Below are 27,151 nucleotides of genomic sequence, written 5' to 3'. Positions count from 1 at the left end.
CTGCAAGTATCCTTCTCCAAACACAAATCCTAGCTGTTCTCTGCCTTTCAGTTAATGTCTCTCTCGCTTGAAAGATGAAGTTAAGCACTAAGTTCTTATCCAAACCCTTGAAGATCTACCCTCTAAAATGCAAGGTAACCTGAAATTTGGATTCTTACTTGCTAACTGCTGGTTTTATCTGTGATGAACACCTGCAATACTAGCAAGGTAAAATCAGTTTGATCCAGAGGTTTTATAGTTATTGCTCCAGAATAGTTCCTATTTCATAGTATGATAATTGATAATTGATCATTCACTTGAAAATTAATAAAATTCTGGAGAATTCGTTTGAAACAAGCTTACAGGAATGCTTGGAAATCAATCTGCAATGCTACAAAAATGCTTAATTTTAATAGTTATGCAGATGAACAGACACCTACATCCATATGATGTGCATACAAATAAAATCCTCATCTATGATATTTTAAGCTGACTGTGATTCTTACCTTGGCAAAACTCACTAAAGATAATCAGATGTTTGTTTGAGTGGAAGTCCCAGTATCAGACCCAAAAGGTTAATATGTCTGTGTATTTACACCAGTTGTGTGTAAAATAGGAGCAAAGTTAACACTGGCTAACTTACTGAAATCTCTATGGAGAAAGGAAACATAGTAAGTGGTTGACATCACTACCTGAACATGAAAAGGGAGGAGGGATGCTGGTGCTTGTCCACTTCACAATCTTAAGGCTTAGTTCTCATTTACATTCTAGCCTGTGGCTGTGTAACATAAAGGCGAGTAGTTTACAGTCACAGGAAAATGTGTATTTGGCAGTGACACTGTTTGAATTATAACATGATGAAACTGCCTGTGTGGGGTGGTTTTGTTATGACAACTGAAGCTGCAAAGATTAGGTAAAATTTCTCTTATAAAGCGGGAAAGAAAAAATTACAGTGAAGGAAATCGTAAGTGATTAAACCTCAGTTTCTGCAGCCTTTGATATGCAATTTTAATAGTTATACAAGGTCAATGCAGAGATGGCAGGATCATTCTTCAAAAGAATTTTGTTTCATTTTAGGACACGTACCATAGCACCCTGAATTATTAAAAGCATTCAGTTTGGGGATATATGACAGCTTGTTTAACTGAAGTTCTGGACCTAGTTTAACAGTCTTTGTTGTGGAACATCACTGTGTACTATATAAAATGTGCAGTATGTCATGTTTATAGTATAGGTGTGTATAAGAAATATTTAGTTGATAAAAAAGAGTTCTGTTAATAGGCACAAATCAACATCTTGGCTCAGATAAAATAATTCTAAATATTATTACTAAATACAATCCTCTGTTAGGTGCAGAATTAGTGCACTGTTTTCATCAATTAATTCACCCACAGACAAATATATGTCCTTCCATAAGGTCAGCAGACATTCAAAACATGAGAAAGATAGAAACATATATCTAGACACTGCTGCAATTTTTTTGAGAAGAACAATATCATGCTCATGTTAGAAAAGCCTCTTGACCACTGAGATCACTCCTCCGGAGAAAAATGGATTGACTCTTTGAATGAACTACTTTAACACAATGTGAGTACTTGGTACAACACAGTGTCTCCTCCCTACAGATCGTTAAGGTAAACATGAAACATACAGAAAACCATTAACCATCATAACCCATGACGGAGGGAGATCATCTTGTGAACAAAATTTCAGCATGCAAGGCTTCACTCTACAGGAACTGCCCAACTTCTCTCGCAAATTACTTCATAGACTTATCATAAGAAAATTAATTTTGGGCAAATATTCTTGTCTATTTCTTTGGCAGACCAAGAGATAAGATAGGGTTAGGTGGTCAAAGGCTTTCTATTTTTTTCATAGTGATTTCTGTTAAACCCATTAAAAAGTATCACTTTTATGTACAAGGTTTCCTTTGCTTATTTAAGGGTGTAACTCTAAGATCATAATAGTCAGGACTCCGCCACTACCAGTCAAAGATACAGAGTCGTAGTCAGTAGAGGAATGGACTATTCTGAAAAATTTCACCTCAATCTCCTCTAACATCTGTGCTAGAAACGAATTTGAACTCCTACCTTTTAAACCCAGAGACCTTAATACAGAAATCAAACATGTGAACTCATAAACCACCCTATGAAAACTAGAATTTTATTCTCTCTCACTTTTTATTCACTCAAAAACATTGCACCATCAGCAGAGTGACCTTAACTCTAGCACCAAGTGACCCCAGCTCTTTCAGCCATTAATGTTTTCCACAGGTTACACTAATAAAATGCCTGTACTGCAATTGTCAAAATGCACAAGGCACAACTGTACTGTTAGGCCATAATTTGTCCTTTCTGAACTGAATTCTAACACTTTCTGAAAGCATTAGAACAAGGAGAGGCAGGAAGGGAAATAAATCTCTGTTGCAATTTTTTTTTTATAACAGCCATGTGTTATCAGAAAAAAAAACCCCAAACCAAACAACAAAACAATGTTGCACATATCCTAACAAGAATATATGTATTTATATGGCATTTGTGGGACAGGAGGAGTTAAATAACTTTGATCTCTCATTCACTAAGTAGTTTCCATTCTGTCTAATTTTTCAAATAAAGTGGTGTCAGGAATATTTCCCTACTCAGTTCATTAATAAACTATCATTATTAAACATTAATAGACATTTGACTGTACTAATTTTCAGTGATCAGTAACAAAAACATGGCAATATAAATAGTATTGACAGAGTTTAAGGTTTAAAAGAATAAAATAAATAAATAGGCACTTCAGACAAATGTATAAACATGGAAGATTTGACTGTGCTAATCTCCACCAGCTATTAAGTATTTATCTATAAGTAATAAATGTCTTACCAATAATTCCTTGATAATACATAATTCCAGATATAATTATAATTTGCATAAATATAGTGTAACACAATACATAACACAAAAACAGGTACCTATTCTGGACTGCATGTTGAGAATAAACCTTCTTGGTCAGTGGTGACAGTATTTGGCCAGCTCCTATCAACAAGATTTCCAACCACTCACCAGTTTTATTCAAGGGAAATCTGAGAGAGACCCTAGGTCTTCAGATCTTTAAATATTTTTTGAAAACAGCTGTGTTGCTTATAGTGTCTTTTTTGTTGCCTTCATTAAACATCATAGAACATGCACGTGTGTCAGTGTACATTTAAAAATAATGTTATAAACTCCATAATCACAATGAATAAACTTCAGAGTCCAAACACAAGACATAAAACATAAGTAAGGAAGCTTGATGGAATAACTTAACCTAGTAAATTACCAAGTCTTTCCCCTTTGTTAATAGGAGATCAAGACGTCGTATTTTGGCTTTGAAACAAAAAGAGTGAGAATGATCAAAAGGCAGAGGAGAAAAAAAATGTAATGAAAAACACATTGCTTCTAAAGTGGGAAGGATCTTGAAGAAAGTTGACTTGAAAAGTAGGTTTTCAAAGAGCCAAAGCTGAAATAAAAATAGCACTAGAGACATGGAGGGTGGGCAGGGCACCAGTGTCAGGCAGGTAAAGACAATTACTGGAGCAGCAGCAAAAGAAACATCTTAAGGTACTACAACAAAAGTCTAAGAACTTTAAAAACATGGAGAGTGATTTTGGATTGGGTTTTGGAGTGAACGTTGGCTAGGTCATGTGGTCACATTTACTGCAGGTACATGAAATGTACAAACCAGCACTCTATTCATCCCAGCATCAATCAAAACCAATTTTGGGAACAGACTGTGTAAGAGTTTCAGTAATCAAGGAATGAAACCTTATCCTGACAGAAACCAGTTAAATTTCTTCCCACTGCAAAGCAATAGGAAATAAATCTATGGATGCAAGATTTAGGGGGTTTGGACTTTTCATGAACATCTCTGCCTGCAAGGCAACAGATATTTGGACTGAAACAAATTTTTGTATCTTATGTTGTGCTGTGAAAATGAAGAAGAAATAAAGCAAGTCTTGCACTTTGTACTTGGACTGTGGTACAAGAGGTCACTGACTTGTTTGAAAAGACAGCAACCGCTAAAAGCAAAGAGGACTTCTGCTGTTTTTACATGGAAATTTACAACTTCATGACTGAGACAACAGAGGTCAAAGAACCAAACTCTGTGTCTGCTGAAAATAAGAAATTTTTGTATTAGAGATGGGTCAATATCCTCCCTTTAATACTTTTAAATTTTTTTTTTTCAGAAAGCAGCTAAATAGCTCAAAAATTTAACTGTTGGAATGCCCTTCGCCATTCACTTTCAACACAGGTATTTCAAAAGCTATTCTTTCATCCACCATATTTCTTTAACTCTCTTTACTGATTGAAAAGAGATGTCTCACATATGGTCTCTTCACAAACATCCCAAAAAATATTGAAGAGATTTCTCTGTTACAAACATAGTTCAAAACATACCATCATTAAAGAGAAAATATTTTGAAGATACACGCTTACTTGCTATACTTCATAGTCTAGGAGTACTAAAAACTGGGAAAAAAGAGCACTTTTCATTTGATATTTTTGGGTTTTTTTCTTCTGCTAGAACAACAAATAAAAAAGGTAGATGCTATTTGTAAGTGCTTTATTACCCTTTCTAACTAATTCTCTCTCCACACAATATATGCACATACACGTAGTTTAAGTGGCTAACTCTGCAAAAGAGAGTTTGGAAAATCTTTCTCCCTTGAAGTCAATAAATGTGAAGATTTCTACTGGATGTTGGTTCTGTAAAACTTCATTTTGCTGTAGTAAATTTGGAAATACAGGAATAAGTTAATAATTTAGATTAATAATTTAAACTCTTCATGACCATGCAGGCAGACAGCCCTGATGCTACCTCAAGCCGCATGTTCTGGGTCATTTGATTTTGGTTGTTTGGTGATTGTTGGTTTTTTTTAAACTTACTTGTTTGTTTTAAAACAGAGCTTGGGACTTGACAGTAGACCATTATACCTGGGCACTTCCAGTCATTCCACTCTGCATACTGTAATCCCTGACAAAAAGAGATACTAACACTATAGTTGTGAAACTGTGGGATCCTTGGTCCTGGGACTCAACTTTTTGTACTGAAATATCTTCCTTTGAGGCTAAGAAATAAGACATTAATTTGCTGAAATCCAGGATGAATGCCTCACAAGGGTAGAGAAATGGTATTAATGTCACTCAAGTTGCTAGATATCTAATTACTAAAATTACTACCTCCTGCAGCAGTGTCCAAATCCAGAATTCTGTACAGACTTATTTAACTAAATAGCTTTTGGCAGTATTACACAAGAATCTAAAAAATTGAATACAAAGTATCTCACAAATTACAATAATCCAGTTTTGTAGAACTGGGTGTAGATGTCCACTGATGTCCCCCTACCCAAGCTAAATTATTTCTTGGAAAGAATACTTAAATAGAAGTGTGGCTGACCTTACCCACACTTGCAAAATTCAAATTCCAAATTCAAGTTTTCCATACAGACAACAATATCACATGCCATAATGTTGGTCCACCACCGAAGGATAACTTAAAAGACTATTTTAAAAGAAGGCATCACAAATTTACTCAAGTAATTTCTAAATAGTCTTGGGTTGTCTATGAATCTGTCTCTTTGTAGTATTTTTCGCTTTTCTATTATTAGAAACCTTTTTTAAAAACAGGCATTTCATTAACATGAAAGAATTTTAGAAGCTGTGCAAAACGATGAATCAAAACTCAGAATCTGCTATCAGGAATTTTAAAAGGCAAAGAACTCCTGCAAGCCCGGGCTCTTATAAATGCGCTTTTAACTGCAGGCACAAGGTGGCAGATATACCGCGAAGCTTTAATTCACCCGCCGCTGTGACCAGTCACCTCCGAGGAGTGAAACTGGATATCATCTGAAGTGTTTTGCCCCGGGGATACTTATCCATTCCCTTCCCGGCGCACGGAGCGACGGTGCGGTCGGGCAGGGCTCCACGCCGCCCCGGCGGCAGCCCCGGGCGCTTCCCCTCCTGCCGTGCACACCCCGTTTCCCCTCGGGCACCTTTCCCGCTGCCCCGTTATCCAGGCTCGGCTCCCGGGCAGCCCCGCTCCTGCCACCGAGAGGAAGGGAAACCCCGAGTCCTTCCCGGCAGCAATGAGGGGACAGCCCAGCTCTAGTTGTGCCCCAAGCTCAGTGCAGGGGAGGGGGCGGCGGTGCCGCTCCCGCTGCTCCCGGGGCCGGCGGAGGTGCGCTCCTCCGGTGCGGGCCACCAGCACCGCCCTCCCCCTGACATGAGGGCTCCGGGTGGGGGCCGCAGCGCCCTTCCCGTGGCGGCTGCCGGCAGGGTGATCCGTGCCCGCCGCCCCCCAGCTCCCGCATGGCCAGGGCTCGGCTCTCCCGCCGCCTCGTCCTCCACAACCTGCCGGGCGGCCGCGGGAAGAAGGGCGGGGAAGCCGCGTTCCTCCCTGTAACTTGCATGATTGACACACCGCTCCGCCCAATCGCGCACGGCGGCCTCGCCCCCTGCGGGTGCCCATTGGCCGCCCGGAGGCGCCAGGGCGGGGCTCGCTGGTTCGCGGGGCTCCCCTCCGGAGCTGGGGCGGCGCTCGCAGAGCGCGGCGTGAGCGCGGGGCGAGTGGGCTGGGTGGGCCGCGCCGGCGGCAGGACCGGCGCTACGACTTGGCCGCTGCCGGAGGCTCCCGGCGCTTCGCTCTGCCGGCAAGGACGATGCAAACTTTCCCCGCCGCGCCGCGGCGGCTGCTGGTCGGCTTGCTGCCGCCGCTGCTGCTGTTGGCCGGCTGCGCAAGGGCTGGGGCGCCGGAGCCACCGCCAGGGAGCAGCGCCGCGGTCTCCTCGCCGTGGTCGCCGGAGGCGGCCCCCGTGGTGGTGGCCAACCGCGGGCTGCGGGTGCCCCTGGGCCGCTCCGCCTGGCTGGACCCCGCGCGGGACCTGGTGCTGCAGGTGCAGCCGGGTGACCGGTGCCACCTCACCGTGCTGGACGAGGACCCGCTGTGGCAGCGCCCGGGCCACCTGAGCCCCCGGCGCTTCCCCTGCGACTTCGGCGCCCGCGAGGTGCAGTACTCGCACCTGGGCGGCCGCAGCCCCGCGCGGGACCGCGTCCGCCTGCAGCTGCGCTACGACTCGCCGAGCCGCTCCCTGGTGCTGCCCCTGGTGCTGGAGGTGGAGGTGCTCTTCACCCAGCTGGAGATCGTCACCCGCAACCTGCCCCTCATTGTGGAGCGCCTGCGGGGCACCAGCAACCCGCTGGACGCCCGCAGCCTGGAGTTTGCCTTCGAGCCGGGCCGGCAGCGCTGCCGGGTGGGGCTGCTGCCGCTGCTGGCCGGGCTGCCCCGCTACGGAGAAATCCTCAACTACCCCCCGGCGGCCGTGAGCGCGGGCGGGGAGGCGGCGGGGGGCGTCCCGGTGCCTTCCTCGATGTGGGACTGCGAGGAGTTCCTGCGCCTGGGGCTGCGTTACCGGCACACGGCAGCCGGCGGGTCCCCGAACCGTGACCTGTTGCCACTGGTGGCGGAGCTGCGGGAGGCGGCGGGCGGCGGGGCACTGCTGAAGCGCGAGTACTTCCAGGTGCTCGTGCGGATCCGGGCCGGGACTGAGAATGTGGCCCCCAAACCCAGCTTCTTGGCCATGCTAATGATGGAGGTGGACCAGTTTGTCCTCACGGCCCTCACACCTGACATGCTGTCAGCTGAGGATGCTGAGTCGCCACCAGACCTGCTGCTCTTCAACATCACCTCTCCCTTTGGCCCTGGCCAGGGCCACATGGTCAGTACAGACGACCGGAGCTTGCCTGTCACCTCCTTCAGCCAGCGGGACGTGAGGGAGCTGCGCATTGCCTACCAGCCGCCCATGGAGGACTCGGATCAAGAGCGGCTTTTTGAGCTTGAGCTGGAGGTACTGGACCCAGAGGGTGCTGCCTCAGAGCCCTTTGCCTTTGTGATTGTGGTGAAGCCAATGAACACCCTGGCACCCGTGGTGACCCGCAACACTGGCCTTGTGCTCTATGAGGGTCAGTCGCGGCCTCTCTCAGGCCCAGGTCCCAGCCCTAACCTGGTGATCAGTGACGAGGATGACCTTGAGCAGGTGCAGGTGAGCGTGGTGGCAGGGCTGAGGCATGGCCACCTCACTCTCCTGGAGGACACACCAGGATCTGCTGCCCCCCGTAAACATTTCACCGTGGCTGAGCTGGCAGCAGGCTGGGTCATTTACCAGCATGATGGCAGTGAGTCTCCACTCAGTGACAACCTGGTGCTGCGGTTGGAAGACGGTGCCTCTCGCCATCGCGTTGAGTTCCTTTTCCCCATTACCCTGGTGCCCATTGATGACCAGCCACCCCTACTTAATGCTAACACTGGGCTTGCCATGGCTGAGGGTGAAACAGTGCCCATCACCACCCGTGCTCTTAGTGCCACTGACATTGACTCGCAGGATGCCATCCTGCTCTTCATAGTGGAGTCTGGCCCAACTGCTGGGCAGCTCCTCCTTCGTCAAGCACAACCACCTCCTGGCTGGGAAGAGGAGGAAGAAGATGAGGGCTTTTCTTGGAGGAGAATGCCAGCTTTAGCAGGGAGCTCCCTCATCTATGAAAAACCAGTGAGAGAGTGGCTGCAACAGGACATTGTAGAAGGGCGTCTCTATTACCAGCACTTTGGGGCTCACAGCCCTGGCCCTGGGGTTGTGTTGGACCAGTTTGTCTTTAGAGTCCAGGATGACAATGACCCACCCAACCGCTCAGGGCCACAGACTTTTGTGATCCGGGTACATCCTGTTGACAGATTAGCCCCAGAGCTGCATAGTAGCAGCAGCCTGCATTTAATAGTTGCAGAACAGCAGGTGACCCCCCTGCGGAGGAAGCACTTGTGTTACACAGATCAGGATTCAGGGGACCGTGAACTCCGCTACACAGTAACACAGCCCCCCACTGACACTGACACCAACCACCCTCCAGATGTACATGGAGCTCGCCTTGGATCCCTTGTACTGACTGAGGATCACTCTGTAGAAGTTACTCACTTCACCCAAGCCCAGATCAATCACCACAAGATCTCATACCGCCCCCCACAGGAAGAGCTGGGAGTGGCTCCTCATTTGATTCAGTTTCAGTATCTAGTGCAAGATGCAGCTGGCAATGCAGCCAAAGGGACGTTCACCATCTACCTGCAGCCTGTGGATAACCAGCCTCCTGAAATCACTAATACTGGCTTCACTTTGCCTGAGGGAGGCAGCCATGTCCTTCGTCCAACTGAGCTGGATGCTAGTGACACGGACACAGAACTTGCCCATCTGAGATTTATCTTGACCCAGGTTCCTCGGTATGGCCAGTTGCAGCTTTCCGGGTACAGTCTGGTTCCAGGAGGTGTCTTTGGCCTGGAGGATATCAGACAAGGAAGGGTGGTGTATGTGCACAGTGGAGCTGAGACCAACAGTGATACCTGCAGGCTTGATGTGAGTGATGGGGTTCATTTTGTGCCCATCACACTGAAAATGAATGTGCACCCAGTTGATGATGAGGTTCCTACACTTCGATTGCCCCCGGGCACTCTTGGTTCCTACCTAGATGTGCTGGAGAATGGTGCTGCTGAAATCACTGCTAATGTCATTCAAGGTACCGATGAGGATACAGATGACTTAATGTTAACCTTCATTGTAGAGGATCCTCCTCAGCATGGGAGCATCCTGGTTCAAGGAGTGCCTGCAGAGAGATTTTCCCAGAGAGATCTGCTGGATGGTGCTGTGGTGTATGCACACACTGGTGGCGAAATAGGCCTTCTGCCCAAGGAAGATGCCTTCAACCTTACCTTATCCGACCTGTCTGAGAAGTGGAGTGTCAGGGGCAATGTTGTTCAGGGAGTTTCAGTTGTGGTGACCATTCTTCCTGTCGACAGTCAAGCCCCAGAGATTTTTGTGGGGGAGCAGTTCATGGTAACAGAAGGTGACAAACGGGTCATTACTTCTGCTTACCTCAGAGCTGAAGATGTGGATACTCCAAGTGATGATATACTCTGCACAATTGTTGCTCAGCCCACATCTGGATATGTAGAGAACATCTCTCCTGCCCCAGGGTCTGAAAAATCTAGGGCAGGTGTAGCTATAAGTGCTTTTACCTTGAAAGACCTCCGTCAAGGGCATATTTTTTATGTCCAAAGTATACATAAAGGTGTAGAGCCTGTCGAAGACAGATTTGCTTTCCGCTGTTCTGATGGCATTAACTTTTCCCAGAGGCAGTTTTTCCCCATTGTTATTATGCCCATCAATGATGAAGAGCCTGAAATCTTTGTGCGAGAGTTTGTTGTGATGGAAGGCATGAGCCTGGTTATTGATACCCCCATCCTCAACGCAGTTGATGCAGACGTCCCTGCTGATGAGTTAACGTTCACAATCACTAGCGTTCCCAGGCACGGCCACATTGTGAACCAGCTGGTCAATGGAACTGTCCTCGTGGAGAGCTTCACCTTGGATCAGATAACAGAGAGCTCCAACATACTCTATGAACATGATGACTCTGAGACAAAGATGGACAGTTTTGAGGTGAAGCTCACAGATGGTAAACATACCGTTAGGAAAACAGTATCCATCATGGTTATTCCTGTAGATGATGAGACACCCAGAATGGCCATCAATGATGGTTTGGAGATTGAAATAGGGGAAACTAGAACTATTAATAACAGAATATTGAAGGCTACTGATCTTGATTCTGAAGACAAAACCTTGACATATATTATAAGATATGGACCGGGACAAGGCCTCTTGCAGAGAATAAAGCCTTCAGGTGGAGTTGAGAATATCACCCTGGGAATGAACTTCACCCAAGATGAAGTGGATAGAAACTTGATTCGATATATGCATTTTGGCCGACAAGGAGTTCGTGATCTTATCAAGTTTGATGTGACGGATGGAATAAATCCTCTCATTGACCGCTACTTTTATGTGACAATAGGTAGCATTGATATTGTCTTCCCAGATGTAATCAGCAAAGGAGTTTCTTTGAAGGAAGGAGGGAAGGTAACCCTTACTACTGATTTGCTCAGCACCAGTGACCTGAATAGTCCAGATGAGAACTTAGTTTTCACTATTACCAGAGCACCTGTTCGTGGTCATCTTGAATGCACAGATCAGCCTGGGGTACCGATCTCCACTTTTACTCAACTCCTATTAGCAGGCAATAAAGTCTATTACATTCACACTTCAGAAGATGAGGTGAAAATGGACAGCTTTGAGTTTGAGGTGACTGATGGCTATAACCCTGTGTTTCGTACTTTCAGAATTTCCATTAGTGATGTGGACAATAAGAAACCTGTTGTCACAATCCATAATCTGGTAGTGAGTGAAAATGAATACAAACTGATAACCCCATTTGAACTGACTGCAGAAGACAGAGATACACCTGATACATTGCTGAAATTTATCATCACTCAGATACCAGTTCATGGTCAGATCATGTTCAATAACTCCAAACCAGTCACCACCTTCACTAAACAAGATCTAAATGAAAATCTAATCAGCTACAAACATGATGGCACAGAATCAGTTGAGGATAGTTTTTCTTTCACTGTTACGGATGGCACTCATACTGATTTCTATGTCTTCCCCAACACTGTGTTTGAAACAAGGAAGCCTCAGACTATGAAGATTCGAATAATGGCCGTGGACAACAGTGTGCCTCAAGTTGTAATAAATAAGGGTGCTCAGACTCTTCGTATCCTGGCCACAGGTCACGTCGGGTTTCTGATTACCAACAAGGTGCTCAAAGTGGAAGACAGGGACAGTTTGCATGTTACTCTTAAGATCAGAATCACAGAGGGTCCACGCCATGGCTTCCTGATCCACCTAGGGAAAGGCAACCATAGCATCAGCCAGTTCACCCAAGGTATTACAATACTTCGTGCTTTCATTTGATCACTGGAAACATTCTTTTTCATTATAAACTCTATAATGATTGATGGGAGAAACTGTCCAACAGTGAGCTTATTTATAATGGCTTCTTTATTTTTTATGTCTGTTTATTATTTATTGCGTCTGTGACAGCTATAAACAGGAAATGGGGTCTGCTGGATAAACACTTCTTTGCTTTGAAGAGCTTAGTCCAGATAACTGTGATTTGGAGTTTCTATCAGTGATAGAATTTTTGATAGCAGAATTGGACTGCACATCTTTAGAGACAGTGCTTTCTTTAATCAGATTTATTTACGAAATGCTTTAGGAGTGGCAAAGCCATTATTAACTAATGGTCATACCATGGCTAGGATATCAGTCACTATACAGTCTGAGTACACTCAACTGTAAAAGCAAAATACTTTCCTAACCAATGGGGAAATAATATATTATGAGTACAATTGTTGCCTTAATTACACAAATCTTAACCACAAAGTGTTTATGGTAAATTAAAAGGTAGTGTAAATGTTTTAAAATTATGTCAGTTGTACTTTTTACATGGAACTAAAATATTAGGTGTTATAAATAAGGCAAAACCCACACGTGTCATATGTTCTGAAATAAAGCCTCAACAGGCTGTGAAGTAATTTCAATTGAAATGGGAGCATTAGCTATTCTCCAGAGAATTTTCCAGGTACTTCTCAATCAGTTAAAGGCTGTTAATTAACAATTAAATGATTTTTTTTGCAGCCTTCTGCAGCTGTGCAATAAGCAGACAGCACAACAGCATGGAGACTCAGAGTTAAAGGGGCCCAGCCAGGCTGAGCTGTGTAGGTAGTAAGGCTTGAGATGAACACCTTCAGTTGGCTGTATTTCATTTCACAGAGCCCATACTGGTACATACCCATGTTACAGTCTTGGCTGTAGCAATGTACCAAATCTTTCAAACAGTCCTGATGAACTTTCAAATGGATGGGTTGTCCTAAGTTTTGCTGTGTTAGTGCAGAAAAGAGGATGAAAAGGAATCAAAAGATGTCCAAGAGGCTTTGGGAACCAGCACAGCTCCTTAAGTGTAAGGCTTCAGTAGTGAACTGTGAGTAATATTGAGAGTATTGCCAGAGTAAGTGAGAAACAGAAAAGAAAGGAAGTGAGCAAATAAACAGATTGTTACTTTTTAAAATGAGTTTCCTTTTACACTGAAGAATGTAGAATTATTAAACAGGTGTTCCTTGAAAAAAGACCACTGCATAGCACAGTAATATCCCTTTTGGTTTTTTGTGGGGGGAGGAGCACTCGGGAGAGATATGTATTCCATTCTCTCTTGTGCCATGTGGCCAGGTGACTAAAATGAAGTTATTACTTGGCTTTGAATTGGCAGTCCAACCATGTGGCATGCTAACTGGTCTTCATGCAGGCTATCTTAATATCCTAGGGTTGCCTAAGCTGGGTAAGAAGCAGGCAGCCCTTAGGAAAAATTGGTTTTAAAGCTGGTGAGAATCCCCAGAAAGCGATGTAACTTCACAGGTTCCCTGAAAGTACTGGCACAAGCACTCTTAATTTGTGTTGGATTGAAGAACGTTTTTAAGAAATACCCATTTCTTGAACAATTTTGTCCTCTGACACCTGTAAGCAAATATCTCCTGAGCATCTGTGTTATTTCTGTGGTATCTTCTCAGCTTCCTGAATACTTTTTATAATGGTTTGTATTTTATGAAGCAAACATGAAAATGTCTTATGAAAGCACTTGAGAGAGAAGAGATGCCTGTAAAGGCTGCATGGAAGGTAGAAATCATCAAGCTTACATAAGGGATCTTCTGAGGACAGGGAGAGAGACCTTTCTGGAAATTGTAGAATAATGTGGAGCAAAAGTCATGGATTAAAGGGCACAATCTTTTCCTTTCCTTTCCTTTTTTCCTCATATGCCCTGTTGTCTGTAGCTGCTTTGGGTATGAGAGAAGTTGTGAGTGGGAGGGAGACAAAAATTCTTGGCTGAACTTAGAATGCTACAGTTTGGAGAAGTAATATGAAACACAACTCTTTGTGTAGTTCACTGTTGTCCCTCACCTTGTGACCCACTACCATTAACATGCAAACATTTAACACTGTCAGATCCAGAGTAGTGAATTTATGCATCTTTTGTGCTTATGCTATACTGAGACAAATAATTATCTAATGTTCAGGGCGGAAGTAAACAAGACCCTCTTTTGTCATATTGTTAATAATCCCTGTGTAAGTGCAGATTTTGCAACTGACTTTGGGAAGCCTCTGTATTGACTATCAGACCTGCTCTTATACACTTTCTTTTTATGTTTTGATTTTTCCCCTTTTTAGGCCTTTCATCCTGCCGTGGGCCACCTCTTTCAAAATGCTGAATAATTCAAGTTTCATCAACATGTGTGGGTTCTTATGGGGCTTGTAAAACTTGATCAGGTCCCTTATGTTGGAAGGGACCTCTGGATGTCATTTGGTCCAACCCCTACTCAAAACTGGGACAACTTTGAAGTCAGATGAGACTGTTCAGGGTCTCATGCAGATAAATTTTGAAAGCTGCTCAGTAGTTCGTGAAGTCCATCCTAATACTCTACCACCTCACACTCCCATTTCTTGGATTTGTGCCTGTGGTTGTATGAATAGGCAGCCTGACCACACTGAGAAGGTAACATTGATGAAACAAGATTCATTGTGTGCAAGTATCATGAGCAGTCTGGTTTTTCAGATTGCTTGTAACTGAAAGAGAGAGAAGAGCAATTGTTTAGCACACAGCTTTCTGTCTTATGCTAGTGGAGATAATTATATTTTTGAAATAGAAAATTATGTTGGATATATTTCAGAATTATGTTAGAGAATTCCAATATAAAATTAATTTTTAGCAGTCACTGTAGTTACACAGAAATGAATTGCGCTGACAACTAGACAAGTTTTGATATATGCTCAAGTGACTCTGAACGTGTTCTTAATGAAGAGAAAACAGGTCATTCCTTTGCAGTTATTCTGGCAAAATTAAGATATTTGGATGACAAGTAGCTTTTTTTCTTATGAGTTGGTCCTAGTCCTGCAAACATTGGTTTAAGTATTTATCTTTATATATGCTGGAATGATGGATTTTGATAAGGCTACCCACATGAGCAGAGCTGAGTACTTGTGTATTTGCAGGATGAAAGGTTTATTTGCTCCACTGGCATGAAGAGGTATTTGTTTGCATCCTCTTTACAGCCCCATGAATTTTTGATCTTTAACTTTCAAACATTTATGGAAGAGATTCTTCAGTTACATATATTTGCTGATAGTGCTCTTGTTTGCCGTAGAAGATGTCTGGTTACTTTTGGAACTGAAGATTTTGTGAAGCTTTAACAAAAGTGGTTTTGGCTTCTTTTTACTCATGCATCCACCCTGACATCAGAAGAGAACTTGGGTGGTACTTGAGGTGCACTTAAACACTATTAATTTCTAACTCTTTTTCTTGAAAAAGGTATCAGACATGAATTTTTTACCAAGAGCAGTCTTTCAAAGAAAGTGACAAAAAATTAGTTTTTTATGCATTGTAGGTTTCTCATCAGTATTCAAGAAACCAGAAAACACAATATTAATAAATATTTGTTTGCCTTTTTCATACTTTATTGCAATTGATGATTCAAAATTGTACATCACATTTTTTTCTTACTGAAGTCTTGTCTGTTTACTTTAATTGCATCTGTTTATTAAAACAATCAATCCCTATAAATGTCCTCTACAATAGTTTTTAGGTTGAAGAATGACAGAATCAATATTATAGTGGAGATACACTTCTGTTTAAGAAGAGAAACGACTAAAAATTTGAAGTAGTTCTGACTGTTGAGCCCATGTTTGTAAATTCCCCTTCAATTCTTTTTGTAAATACAAGTTAAAAGAAAGAGGGCACTGGAGAGGGGGAAGTAAAGAAAGGGAGAGTGAATGATATCTGTAAAACTTCAACACTGTTAATTGTGGAATTCCTCAGTTCTGCTGGAGAACCTCAACCTCTCTCTTGTTGAAGCAAAACTGTTTAATACATGTCAAGTTTTTCTATAAAAACAGTTTTCTACCTTCAACATTTTAAATAAAATCTATTTTTCCTGACTCTTTCCAGCTGATATAGATGATATGAAGATATGCTATGTTTTACGAGGGGGTGACAATGCCACCAGTGACATTTTTCATTTCATCGTTGAAGATGGTGGTGAGTACTCCTACGATCTGTGATTTTGTTGTTTTTTTAAAGAGAAAGAGTTTAAGTATTTTTTGGGAGTTGAAGAACACTGAATTTAATTGAAGGAAGTCTATGTAACCTCCTGGAATATGAGTTTTGTTATGCCTTTCCTATATTTTGAACTGTTTCTGGTCATTAAAAAGAGAGGAGTTGATGAAATGGTAATTGCATCTAATGAAAAAAACCCTCAACCTACTCTAGCAAGAAAGTGAAATTCTGTAAGTCTACTTAGATACCAGGGTTTTCTGTAGTTTACTTTTGTATTCCCTGTCCAGTCTCTTTACACGTAAATTCTCCTAAGTCTTTATCTTGAGAAACTTTCTAAATTTTGATGTGTTGTTATTGTTGTCTACCTTTTTAAAGGTTTCAGCTATAAGACTATTCATATGAAAACATTAATGTACCTGTTGTGTAGAGTTCAAGTCTTTATTCTACCTGCTTAACAAAATCCTCAATGGCTTGTCACATTTTCGTCAGGGGACTGATGTGAATTCTCCTGACTAATATTGTTTTGTGGGATTGTGGCAGATGCAAAAGGAAATATAAAAGTGAGAATACTGGCATGTACTCATTTGAGGAAAAAATATGTAGATTGTTTGTTTGTTTGTTTTTAAAGCAAAAAGAACAGTTTAAAGGGTAAACCAAATACATTAACAGGCTTTTTTCCATCCAAAGTCTGTACTTGAGGTGGATATTCCTAAATATAGATATTCCTGTGTGTGGTAACAGGTGGTTAGATTATGTTACTTTAATACTTTCTTAATATGTGATACATAGCTCTATGAGGAATTGACAATGAATTTTATTAGTTGATTTAATAATATACTTCTTAGAAAAAAAGCTTCTAATTAGCTTATTGTCAGCCTGCGTTACTCAGCTTGTGTTACTGCTTCACAAGAAGCACAACCAATTAAGGGTTTTAAGATCAGTGAACAGGGATTTGTCCTGTCTGTCACATATTGAACAGTTTTGTCACCATCTACCATTGCTGGGAGTGGGATATTGAAGCATGTTCACCTCTCCATTGTGCTGGACAAGCATAGAAGAGACAGTATATTCCTCTAGAGACTTTTGAAAATGTCTTTGCAAATCTTTGTGACATCAGAGACCAAGTAGTGAGATAAGAGTTTGTAACACTTGACTTATTTTCCATAAATGTTTTCTTTTAACTGAGATATAGATTAGAGAAACTTAAAGCTAAGTAAAGATAATGGAACATGGGATGCTATATTTTCATAGCGTTACCATCACTTTCTTATGACAAATGTCACCACACAGTGACACCGTTCATGACTTTTAAGTTGTTCTTCTAGTAGGTGAACAAATACTCATGAACCTTGAGATCTTTTGAGGCTTCATGCGATGAGACTAATTAAAGCTGAAGACAGTTTGCTCTCAAGAGGCTGTTTAACATCAATTCTTAAAACTGAGTTGCCCCTTGACAACCCAACATTTGTGGGACATTTCTCCATTCTATTTAACACTTCATAGTGGCAAATATGTAGTTAAAGCAAATCGCACTTAATATATTCCAACTCTATACCAAGAATTTTTCTTTCCTTGAAAAGCTTACCTGCCACGTCTGCTTCTATTTAGCAGACCTGTAACAGCCTGTCAATTGTAACACAATGCTGTTTTTCATAATACAAGGAATCATTATGATAACAAGATGCTTGCTGATTTTTTAGAGCCTTTGGAACTTGCAACGTTACTGTCTTACAGTCTACTTAGCTAGATGGTAAGATGGTCTTTTCTTTCCTGAGGCTGTTTGTTGACACAGTGAAAAATGAGCTGTGTTGCATTTCAGAGTATTTCTGATTTTCTGCTTAACTGAAGATGGTAAAGCTGCATTTAAAATTGATGAAGTTGTGAACAAAACATTAGTAATTGTCTGTCTGAAATAACTCAAATTTCTTAACAGTGTCTTTAGAATCTGTAACAGGTGAAAAATATAGCAATTTAATCCAGCTATATTCCCACCCTCCTCATAAAGACGTCAAAGCCAGTGTTTTGCAGTTCAAGTATATTTTGGCAGACTTTCAGTGGTACCAAGACTATTGTTTAGTTTTTTTGATTTTAAGCCAGATCATACTAAGAGACTACACACAAGGGCTGAGTGAAAGATGCAGCACAGGTGATCAACACTTACTGTAGAAAGGCACACTTCAGACTTTTGTCTCCTGTATCAGGAATTTTGCAGTAGTAACAGGTTTGTGCTACCATACAATGCCTAACACTATAAATTAAATAAGTGGGACTTCACTTAAGCTGAATTGTGTGACAGTCTATAAGTGATCCAGTTCAAATCAAGAAGGATTTCAAAAAGTGATTCAATGAATGAATATGTGTTCGTAATTCAGCTAATGCTATCCAAATAAGTAGAAAACCCTAAAATAAGGCACATATTGTGCTCCAGGTATTTTATATCTTCCACTGCTTTCATGCCTCAGTGAGAGAAACATACAACGCCAATTTCTGGTCTCTTCACATGACATGCATCAGAAAGTTGATTTTGCCCCATATAGTGTTGCCTGCAAAATACTTTTCTACATGTCTTGCAATATATTTGTTCATGGTTTGTGAACTGCAATTAGGAGAAAAAGAGCATGACTTTTCCTAGCTCCATCTTTTGACGGTTGATCTGCCCTACTCATTGTACCATGACTTACAAAAACAAACGCAGAAGGCTTTTTGTGAGCCTCTTAAATGATGATAGTCTTGATTGTGGCCTGAGTCAGTTATCTCAGGCAATTGCCTGGAGAACAAGTACAAGGAGTCATCAAACTGCTCTGGTATGAACTTTGTTGTGGATCTGGAATTTTGTTTATTGTCTAACATGTGGTAGCATTTCTAGTGAGCAAGTTAGGGCAACGGCAGACCAGGTGGGTAAGTGAGGTGAAAAGAGCCAAGTCAGCACTCTGCCAGCTCTTGGCCCCTTGCCTGCTCCATTTCTCACAGTGGGAGTGAGTGCCATGCTACATACCAAATCGTGACCTAGGATCTGCAAGCATGAAATAGGGTACCAATACAAGGTTGGTTGCTTGGTGGCCAGAGGAAAAAACTGCAGTATAGACAAATGAAGACTAGCTCAGGCATTATGACTGTCTCATGATAAACTTTCTGATTATAACTAAAGAGGACAGAAACGGGATCAATATGAAGAGAAAGGAAGGCCACTTAAAGGAAAGAAAGCCCTCAGAACTGTAATTCACAAGTGAGAGCATAGGCCTTCTGTATTCAAATCAAAATTAGAGGTTTCACCAGAAAGAACTGGTTGAGTTTTAAGGCTCTGAAAGAGTCCTATGGTCAGCATCAATTACCTGCAAATGTATGGCTGTAAGGCTTTTGTGGCTTTATAAGAGTAATTAAAAAGTAGAATAAATTGAACACAATTTGGCTATTTATTAGCACAAAAGTTCTTTAAAGGTAGAAAGTGTTTTTATTCTTCATATACAGGGATTTAGCTGAGGATAAATGATGATCTACTATAAAGTGTGTGAGCCCATGCATTTCTGTTATACTGAGAACAAGAAGACAGTGGAGTATATCGGATGCTCCTGAGTTAGCTGTGTGACGTTTCGAAAGAAACTACTTTAGTTGATATTAACAATTTACTTTCCATTTTGTTTTAAATTTTGGTCTTAAAATAAGTATATGTACACCTGTTGATACTGAAAACATGTTTACTGAAAAAGTGTTATGAGTCCATTTTAGCAAAACCATGGAGAAAGTATGAAATTTTGTTTTTCACAAAGGTTGTGAAATAGTCTGATTTGAATCACTTTCCTCCAGAGTGGTCTCTACATTCCATTAAGAAGGTGGAGAAAAAACTCTTCTTAGCAAGAGCAAACATGCGATAGTGGTGAATCCTGATGTTTACATTATTAAATTCTTAATTCAATAATTAATAAAGAAATGAATGCTACCAGAAGGCAGGGAAAGCAGGATTTTTCCCCCTGGGAAGGTAAAAAAATGCAAATCCAGACTGATAGTTGAACTCCTGGACATATTTCTGGTATGTAAGTTGGTACATTATTGAAAGACTCACTAGATTGAAGAAAATATCCAGTTGAAAATCCTTGAGCCTTTAGTGAAAAACAAACTCATATAGTAAATTATATCTGATAATTTTAATGGAAGCTGCAGTGTCTGCAGCAAGTCTGGAAGCTCGAGAAAATTGTGTATGTATGGCACTGCCAAATATACACATAGAGTTGGTGCTTTAGCTGTGCAAAATGGCACTAATCCTTACGGAATGAAAGTTGACAGAGAAGTTAGCTCCAGTGTGTTGAGCTCTTGTGCCTGTTTCAGAAAACTGCATGCTACAATTTCACACTACATCCCTTGTGAGTGGTCTGAGGCTTTTCTGAGGCTTTTCTACTCCTTACATGAACTGTGCACTGAAAATGTACAGTTAAACCTGAAGTATATTGTTCACCTTCTCATTATTTTCTCTATTTGTCTGAGATTTCTAAATGTCACTGCAGTAAGTCATAATAGTTGAATAAGAATATGGATCTAATGCCCACCTATCCAATCTGTAGAAGGTATTTTCTCATGAAATGTGCTGTTTCAAACAATCTGAAACTGGTTGAACTGGTTTAAGGCAATTTTTTTGCCAGATTCTGCTGATTGTGTAGAGTAAAACAAACATACCCCAAAGCTGGCACTAAACTCAAACCCCAGCACAAATTCCATGCCTCCAGAGGCAGTATCAAAGTCAAATACATTCCTGATCCAGCAACAGGTATCGGTTCTGGGGTAACAGTACTACTGCAGCAGTGTGCTGAATGCCAGTTAGAAAGCAGTTTCTCTGTAAAGGACTATTGTTGTATTCTTTTTTGATTCACATAAGAGAATTTTTTTATCCAGTTAGGTTTTGTAGATAACTCTGAAATGTTCAAGATCGGGTCATGTAAAGTCAGTAAAAGAATGTTTATCTCTTATAAAAAGTGGTCTGCTCCCAAGTATTTTTAAAAGAAGACGTTCTTGACCTGCTTGTTCCTTTAGTGCTCTCATTGCAGTAGTTTGCCTTGTTTGTTCTTCCTCCTGCCCTGTCTGTCTTCTGAAGTTTGAGAAGCTGTCAACCAGGATTGCAGCACCCATGGAAGAGGTTCTTGTTTTGAACCTCAGTATTTTTTGTTGCAAGAGGCTAGTGTCATCCTAATATTTTTTTAAATTAGTCAGTTCCATTAAGTTTTCCTGTTCTGAGTAAAAAAATGAGATTACCCTGCTTTGGGCCTTTTGAATCTGGAGCATTCAGAAAAAACTCCCAAGATTGTGCAAGGGAAAAATCCATTTTCTGTTCAGCCTTAATTTGAATTGTAATCTGTCCCTCCCTTACCTAACTTCTTTCTCTGCTCAGTGCTTAAGTAGAGTCCTCAAAACTGTTTCTTTAGGACTGCTAAGCGGTATCTTGCACTACCGTGCCTCAAGGGTAGAATGATTTCAAAGGGAAAGAAATAACAGATTCTCATGGCTGTTTTAGGAATGTGAGGATCACTAGGGGAACAAGAATTGTTTTATTTCAGGCTCTTTGGGCAGCTTTTCTGACTTAAAGCCAAAGAATCGCAAAGCCAAGGCTCACTAAAACTGGTGATTTACATCATTAGTTAAATCTTATTTAAACTTTTCATTACAGATCCCTAAATGCCTTAACACAGCTCTGCATTTTCCTGTACTAACATTTGGTTAAATCCTCACTGAAGCAAGAATCTTTCAAAACAATTCCCTGAAGTTAGCCTTTAAACCTATTTTCTGGGACAACTTCATAGACTTTTCCCAAATACATTTATGCAAGAAATTTTGTTAATTGAAGAACCTCTGTTTCACTGGTTAGAGAAAACTCTCCATTAAGTTTGTGAAATACAATTATTTTATCTGTCGTCCTTCATTTTGCTAAAAAAAATATTTTTTTATTAATGTCACCATTCTTGTATGCTTTATTAATTTGTGAGAGAATAATATTACATACCTGAGTTTAATTATTAAACTAAAAAGGTTGTCAGTGCTGCTTTTCAAAGCAAAAATACTGATGTGTTTTCCTGGGTGAGCTATAATAATAATGTGGGAACAGACATTTCGGACTGAATATCTGATAGTTCATAAAGAAGCAGACTGGTGAAATATCATTGGCAATTATTTGCAGCATCCTTGCTTAAGCTCGCATATGGCATTTGAGCACACCAGTTTTGCCAAGAAACTACGTTTATCTTTGGCTTAAAAACGAGGGCATCACATGCTGGCAGTATGTTTGCCATCATTTGCCAAGTACTGTATTGAATTCTAGTCTGTTAGGCTTGTTGCTGCTGTTTAAATATACTTTAGGTTGGTGCCCAAACGATTTTCCACATGTCACACTTCTTGCTGTAAGTATTACCAAGGGATTTAAATAGTTAGTTTGACACTACGGTTTATAAAAAAATAAATATATAAATAAACCTTACTATAAATAAAATATTAGTTCATGGGGACATTGTTGTGAATGTGGCTGCAAGGTTACAACATAGTATCTGTGAAAGAATACAGGAGTAAGAGGTGCTTTTATGAGGCGTATAGGAAGTTTAGTACAAGCCTTACTAATCTCAGTGCAAAGGCTTTCATTGTCTTCTGTACTATTTATATTGGTCTCTTTGTCATGGCATTTTAGACCGAAATGGGGAAATTATTGAATTTTCCATTTCTAACCTGAATATCACCTTATCCTCCAAATAAATGCATAGAAAAGGTCTACTTTGTCGAGCTGAAACAAGATTTTTATTTTTTTTTGTGAGGAATAAAGGTAGCTGTTTGATTTGGCAAGAGAATTTTTGTTTGTTTTTAATTATTGGAGTTCAAATGGTGATTTTATACAAAAGCAAAGATTTCCTCTGCCCCTCACCCTGGATTACTGATCGTTTTTTAACAAAAGCAAAGCAGTATACTTGAAGCAATGAGTTTAGATACTGCCTTGGGTTAGAAAAGGAGAGGCAATTGTGATTTTAATTGCCTTTTAGACAGAAGTTAGAGCACTTTTTCCAAATGTGGAAGTCTCAGATGCAGTTCCTTCCTTCATTTCAAAGGTTTTCAACCCATATTCCCTCTAATGTGCCCTCACTTATATTCTAGCCTGTTTTGTGTTATTTTTTTGTCTGCTGCTGCCCAAGAATATGAGTTCTTAATTACTCTTTGGAACATAGCCTGAACTCAGCTGATCATTTAAAACTAAGTATTGTTACTACGGGGCCAAAAAATTCTGTCTCATTCTTTTGTGTCTCTTCCTCCTCTCTTTTTCCCCTTTATTTCTCCTTTGCTGCTAATGCCTGCAATGTTCCTCAGAATAAAACTGCTTGAACAGGCCAATTAGGAGCAATGCATTCCAGATTAACCCTTAGGCAGGTGGTTTAGATCAGGGTTTAGAGCAGGGAGATTTTGATTCCGTTCCAATTCTCTTTGAGTCAGGGCCAATAGTCTTCCCTGTAGAATGAGCACCTTGACTGTTGGGCTGGTTGAATAGAAGGGAAATGTCTCAAATGCCATCACCTGTTGATAGATATTTTTCGAGTTTCCAACTGAGATCACTTGCTGAGTAATCACACTTTTAAAGAAGAGTGTAGTCACAACAAAGTTTACCAGTTCAGCACTTGGAGCTGAATCATGCTTGCTTTACTGAGCTGAATAGTGCCATTGATTTCATTTGACCTGGTCAGATGAGAGGGAAGGAAGATAATGCTCAAGGTAGCCCTATAAGTACTTAGCAGGCTTTTTACTTAAAAATAATCCCCAATTTAGCTTTTATATTCTTATGATATAGAATATGGACCCAGATATCAGCAAAAGAATCATGACAATGAGCAGTAAAATTAGGTCAAAATGCAAGAATTAAAGAGATTAAGGAGACACACTAGGCTTAAGTAGAAGAATTGAGAACTCTCAGCAGTAACACTGATTGCCAGTGACATGAGAACCTGCAGAAAGACACTAATTCCTAAAGTGAACCATAATAAGCTTGTGAAATTATCTTGGTAGTCGGTTGCAAATATTTTTGATTTGGATATTCTAAAGGGCTCTAGAGAAGGGACACTGGCTGCTGTCAAGAAACCCTGCTCACAGCAGCTAAATTTGTTTAATTTCCCAACTAGTTTTACTCGAGGGATTCTAAATAGACCTCAGAGTAAGTTTAGCTTTTATCACTTCGCTGGTGAGTTAACTATGTAGAGTCCCCTGGAGTTCCCACAAAGCGTGTGAGCAGTAAATAAAATGTATGCAGGAAGTTTCTGGACTTTTCAAAAAATTAGGTTGATACTAATACAAAGAGGGATAAATACCTCTGAAAAAACATAAGATAAATGTGGAAATACACTAAGGATCAAGTTAAATTAAAAATGGAGAAAATAAAATTATGGGATATGTTGTCATCAAAGTTTTGCAATTTGTGCATCTTTATTTACAATACTCTCAATGTTGTAAGCTTCTATTTGCCTTGCTAGATATAAGGCTTGTAATATAAGGACCATTCTTACCTCATCAACCTCTGTTTTTTCTAGAAAAATGAAGATGTTAGTTTTATTTCATAAGCCCAAATTTTGATTGGATGCTGTTCAAATTTTCCCTGAAATTATATGATCTGTTCTTTATAATTGGCATCAAAGTAGGTTAGGGTGTGTTTTGGTTGTCTAGGGCTTAACAATGGTGACAATAGGGTAGAGTGTTTATGAATAAGAATCGGGGGAAGGCCGACAAGGCAGATGTTGTGGTGGGAGTCTGTTATGGAGCACCCAACCAGGATGAAAAGGCAGATGACATATTCTATAGGCAGCTGGGAGAAGGCATTGGAACAGGCTGTCCAGGGAAGTGGTTGAATTCCCATCTCTGGAGGTATTTAAAAGATATGTGGATGTGGAACTTAGGGACATGGTTTAGTGGTGGATTTGGCAGTGGTGGGTTAATGGTTGGACTTGATAATCTTAGAAGTCTTTTCCTAAATGATTGTATGAAGTTAAGAACCAGAAATGATACAAGCAAAGTGAAAATCTTGTTAGAGTAAGTTAATTAATTTGACCTGGGTTGATTTTTGTTTGTGTTTGACCTAGATGGGGATTTCTTAGATTGGTATAGTGTGGCTTGTTTTCTCTAGGGTTCCTTTCAGTTAATCTTTCTTTTACATATTTAACTAATTCATTTTTGGTTTTAGTACTAGAAAGGATTTAATTTATTGGTAAGCCCTTAGGAAGCTCTTTGGAAAGACAAATTTTTTTTCCCCTTCCTGATGAAGGATTTTGGCTTGTTTAAGTTCAAGTCATTAGTAAAACATTAATTCAGTCAACTTGATACACCATTGCCCTGAATGTTTGCCAGAAATGCAATCTCAGTAACTCTTAAGTACCAGCACAGCATTTCTGTCACTTTGCTGTATAACGTGCATTTTCTTCAAGACTGTAGGAATGCTGTTACCACAGACCTTGCTGCTTCTTTAAAGTTTTTAGTTGTCATGTAACATAATAATTAGAGAGGGAATTGTAAGGATACCTTTAAAGAAACATTTGAAGCCTAATTCAATGCCCAGTGCCTCTTTGTGCCTAGAGGTTTGTGGTTTGAACCTCCATTACTGAAATCTTTGAGAATATTTTTTTTTCACTTCTTACTGTGGTGTTCCAGAGCAGGTCATACCAGATAAGATTCCCATAACTAATAGCATGCTGTTATTCACTGTCCCTAAAACTATTTTGGCCTAGAAAATTTTATTTTAGGGCTTTCAAAGTATTTGATTTCTTATTCTGATGAATCTCGTTTTCAGGCAGAGCTTGTGGTCTCAAGAGCTCAAGACACTGTAACCAGTTAAAAAAAACACTGAAGTACTCTGTATATTATTTTAAGACTTTTCTGGGGTTTGTGCTGAATTCATTCACTGTCTACACTGTTTAATCTCAGTAATTCCATTCAAACTGACTCATCATTACTGTACTGTGTGCTCAAATACATCACTCCTGAGAGAATTTCAGTGGGAGTCCTTTGGATAGAGATATGAGATCCTAATAAAAAGGAAACTAGTCATTACCTTTTCTTCTGGCAAATGGACGAGTTCATCACACTCAACTTCTTTAGGGATAGGTGATGCAGTATTGTACATTTAAGATCCAAATGGCAACCTGTTTAGTGGGCATTTTGAGTGGGGTTTTGCCTGGATTCATCCTAATCAAGTCAAGGTCCTTGAAATGCTGAATTTATAGCCATAATAAATTTAGGTTCCCTTCGTAATGTTGAGGATGAGTAAATTTGGATGTGACACAGAACAATTGCTCTGAATTTTAACCCAATTTTGCCCATAACTTCCTTTTCATATGTATGTAGAATTGCATAAATCATGTAAGTATTAACCAGAGCAGTGTTTAGCACTGGCAAGGTTTACAAATTAGTTGGTGAAGTGGACATTTTCAAGCTTGTTGACTGATTTGGGTGTTATGCTAAATATAGGAAAGGATATGAGATTGACAGTGTCTTGCTTTACTTAATAAGTCATTACATACTCTATTTCCTGTAGATATTTGAGACCTGTGCTTAATTTTCTCTGCTGCCTGAGGAAGCTTAAATAAACATTTCCTGCAAAACTGCTGTAACTTTTAGGCTATAGAAAATGTGAGGTGAATCCCTCTTACTGAAGCAGAGTCATTTTGTGTGGAATGAGTTGCTGTTCACTGCCAAGCGCAGATCAAACTGCCTGTCCCACTGCATCAAAACCGGGCCCTTTGGGGCTGCTGCTCAACTCTTGTGAGTTCTCTGTTTCATTCATTGTGGGGGAAAAGTCATTTGTTTTTCCTTCACAATCTTCCCTGTTTTGAAAGCCTAGCTCCCTGTTTTCCCTGACCCCTAGGAGTTTCCACTTATGCCTGTGTGGGGGATTGTCCTGTTAAGTTTTGAGCTCTCTGCCCTTGATCTCCATCCAATCAACCTTTTTTATCCCTTTCTCTGTCCTTTTTGTGCCTCCTGTTTGGTGTCATAGCCTGGTTGTACCAAGAATCATTGAGAGCTGATTAGATAGTTGTCAGATGAGTAAATCAGCTAAGGATGGAGGGATTCCTTTTCCTAGCAGGAACTGGGAAGAGTTGAATTAGCCTGTGCTC

General features: G+C 40.7%; 1 protein-coding gene across 1 annotated transcript in view; it reads left to right on the top strand.

Moving 5' to 3' along the window:
- Positions 1–6,664: 6,664 nt before the first annotated feature.
- Positions 6,665–27,151, top strand: part of FREM2 (FRAS1 related extracellular matrix protein 2) — a 124,828-nt gene continuing 104,341 nt past the window's right edge. Inside the window, exons 1-2 of the mRNA XM_017815171.1 lie at positions 6,665–11,822; positions 15,933–16,022. Of these exons, the coding sequence (XP_017670660.1) occupies positions 6,665–11,822; positions 15,933–16,022 (5,248 nt within the window). The remainder of the gene's footprint in view (positions 11,823–15,932; positions 16,023–27,151) is intronic.

Source organism: Lepidothrix coronata, unplaced genomic scaffold (genome assembly GCF_001604755.1).
Source record: "Lepidothrix coronata isolate B3197 unplaced genomic scaffold, Lepidothrix_coronata-1.0 Scaffold48, whole genome shotgun sequence".
NCBI lineage: Eukaryota > Metazoa > Chordata > Aves > Passeriformes > Pipridae > Lepidothrix > Lepidothrix coronata.
The sequence above is the reverse complement of the archived record's forward strand: the minus strand, read 5'-3'. Positions and strand labels throughout refer to the sequence as shown.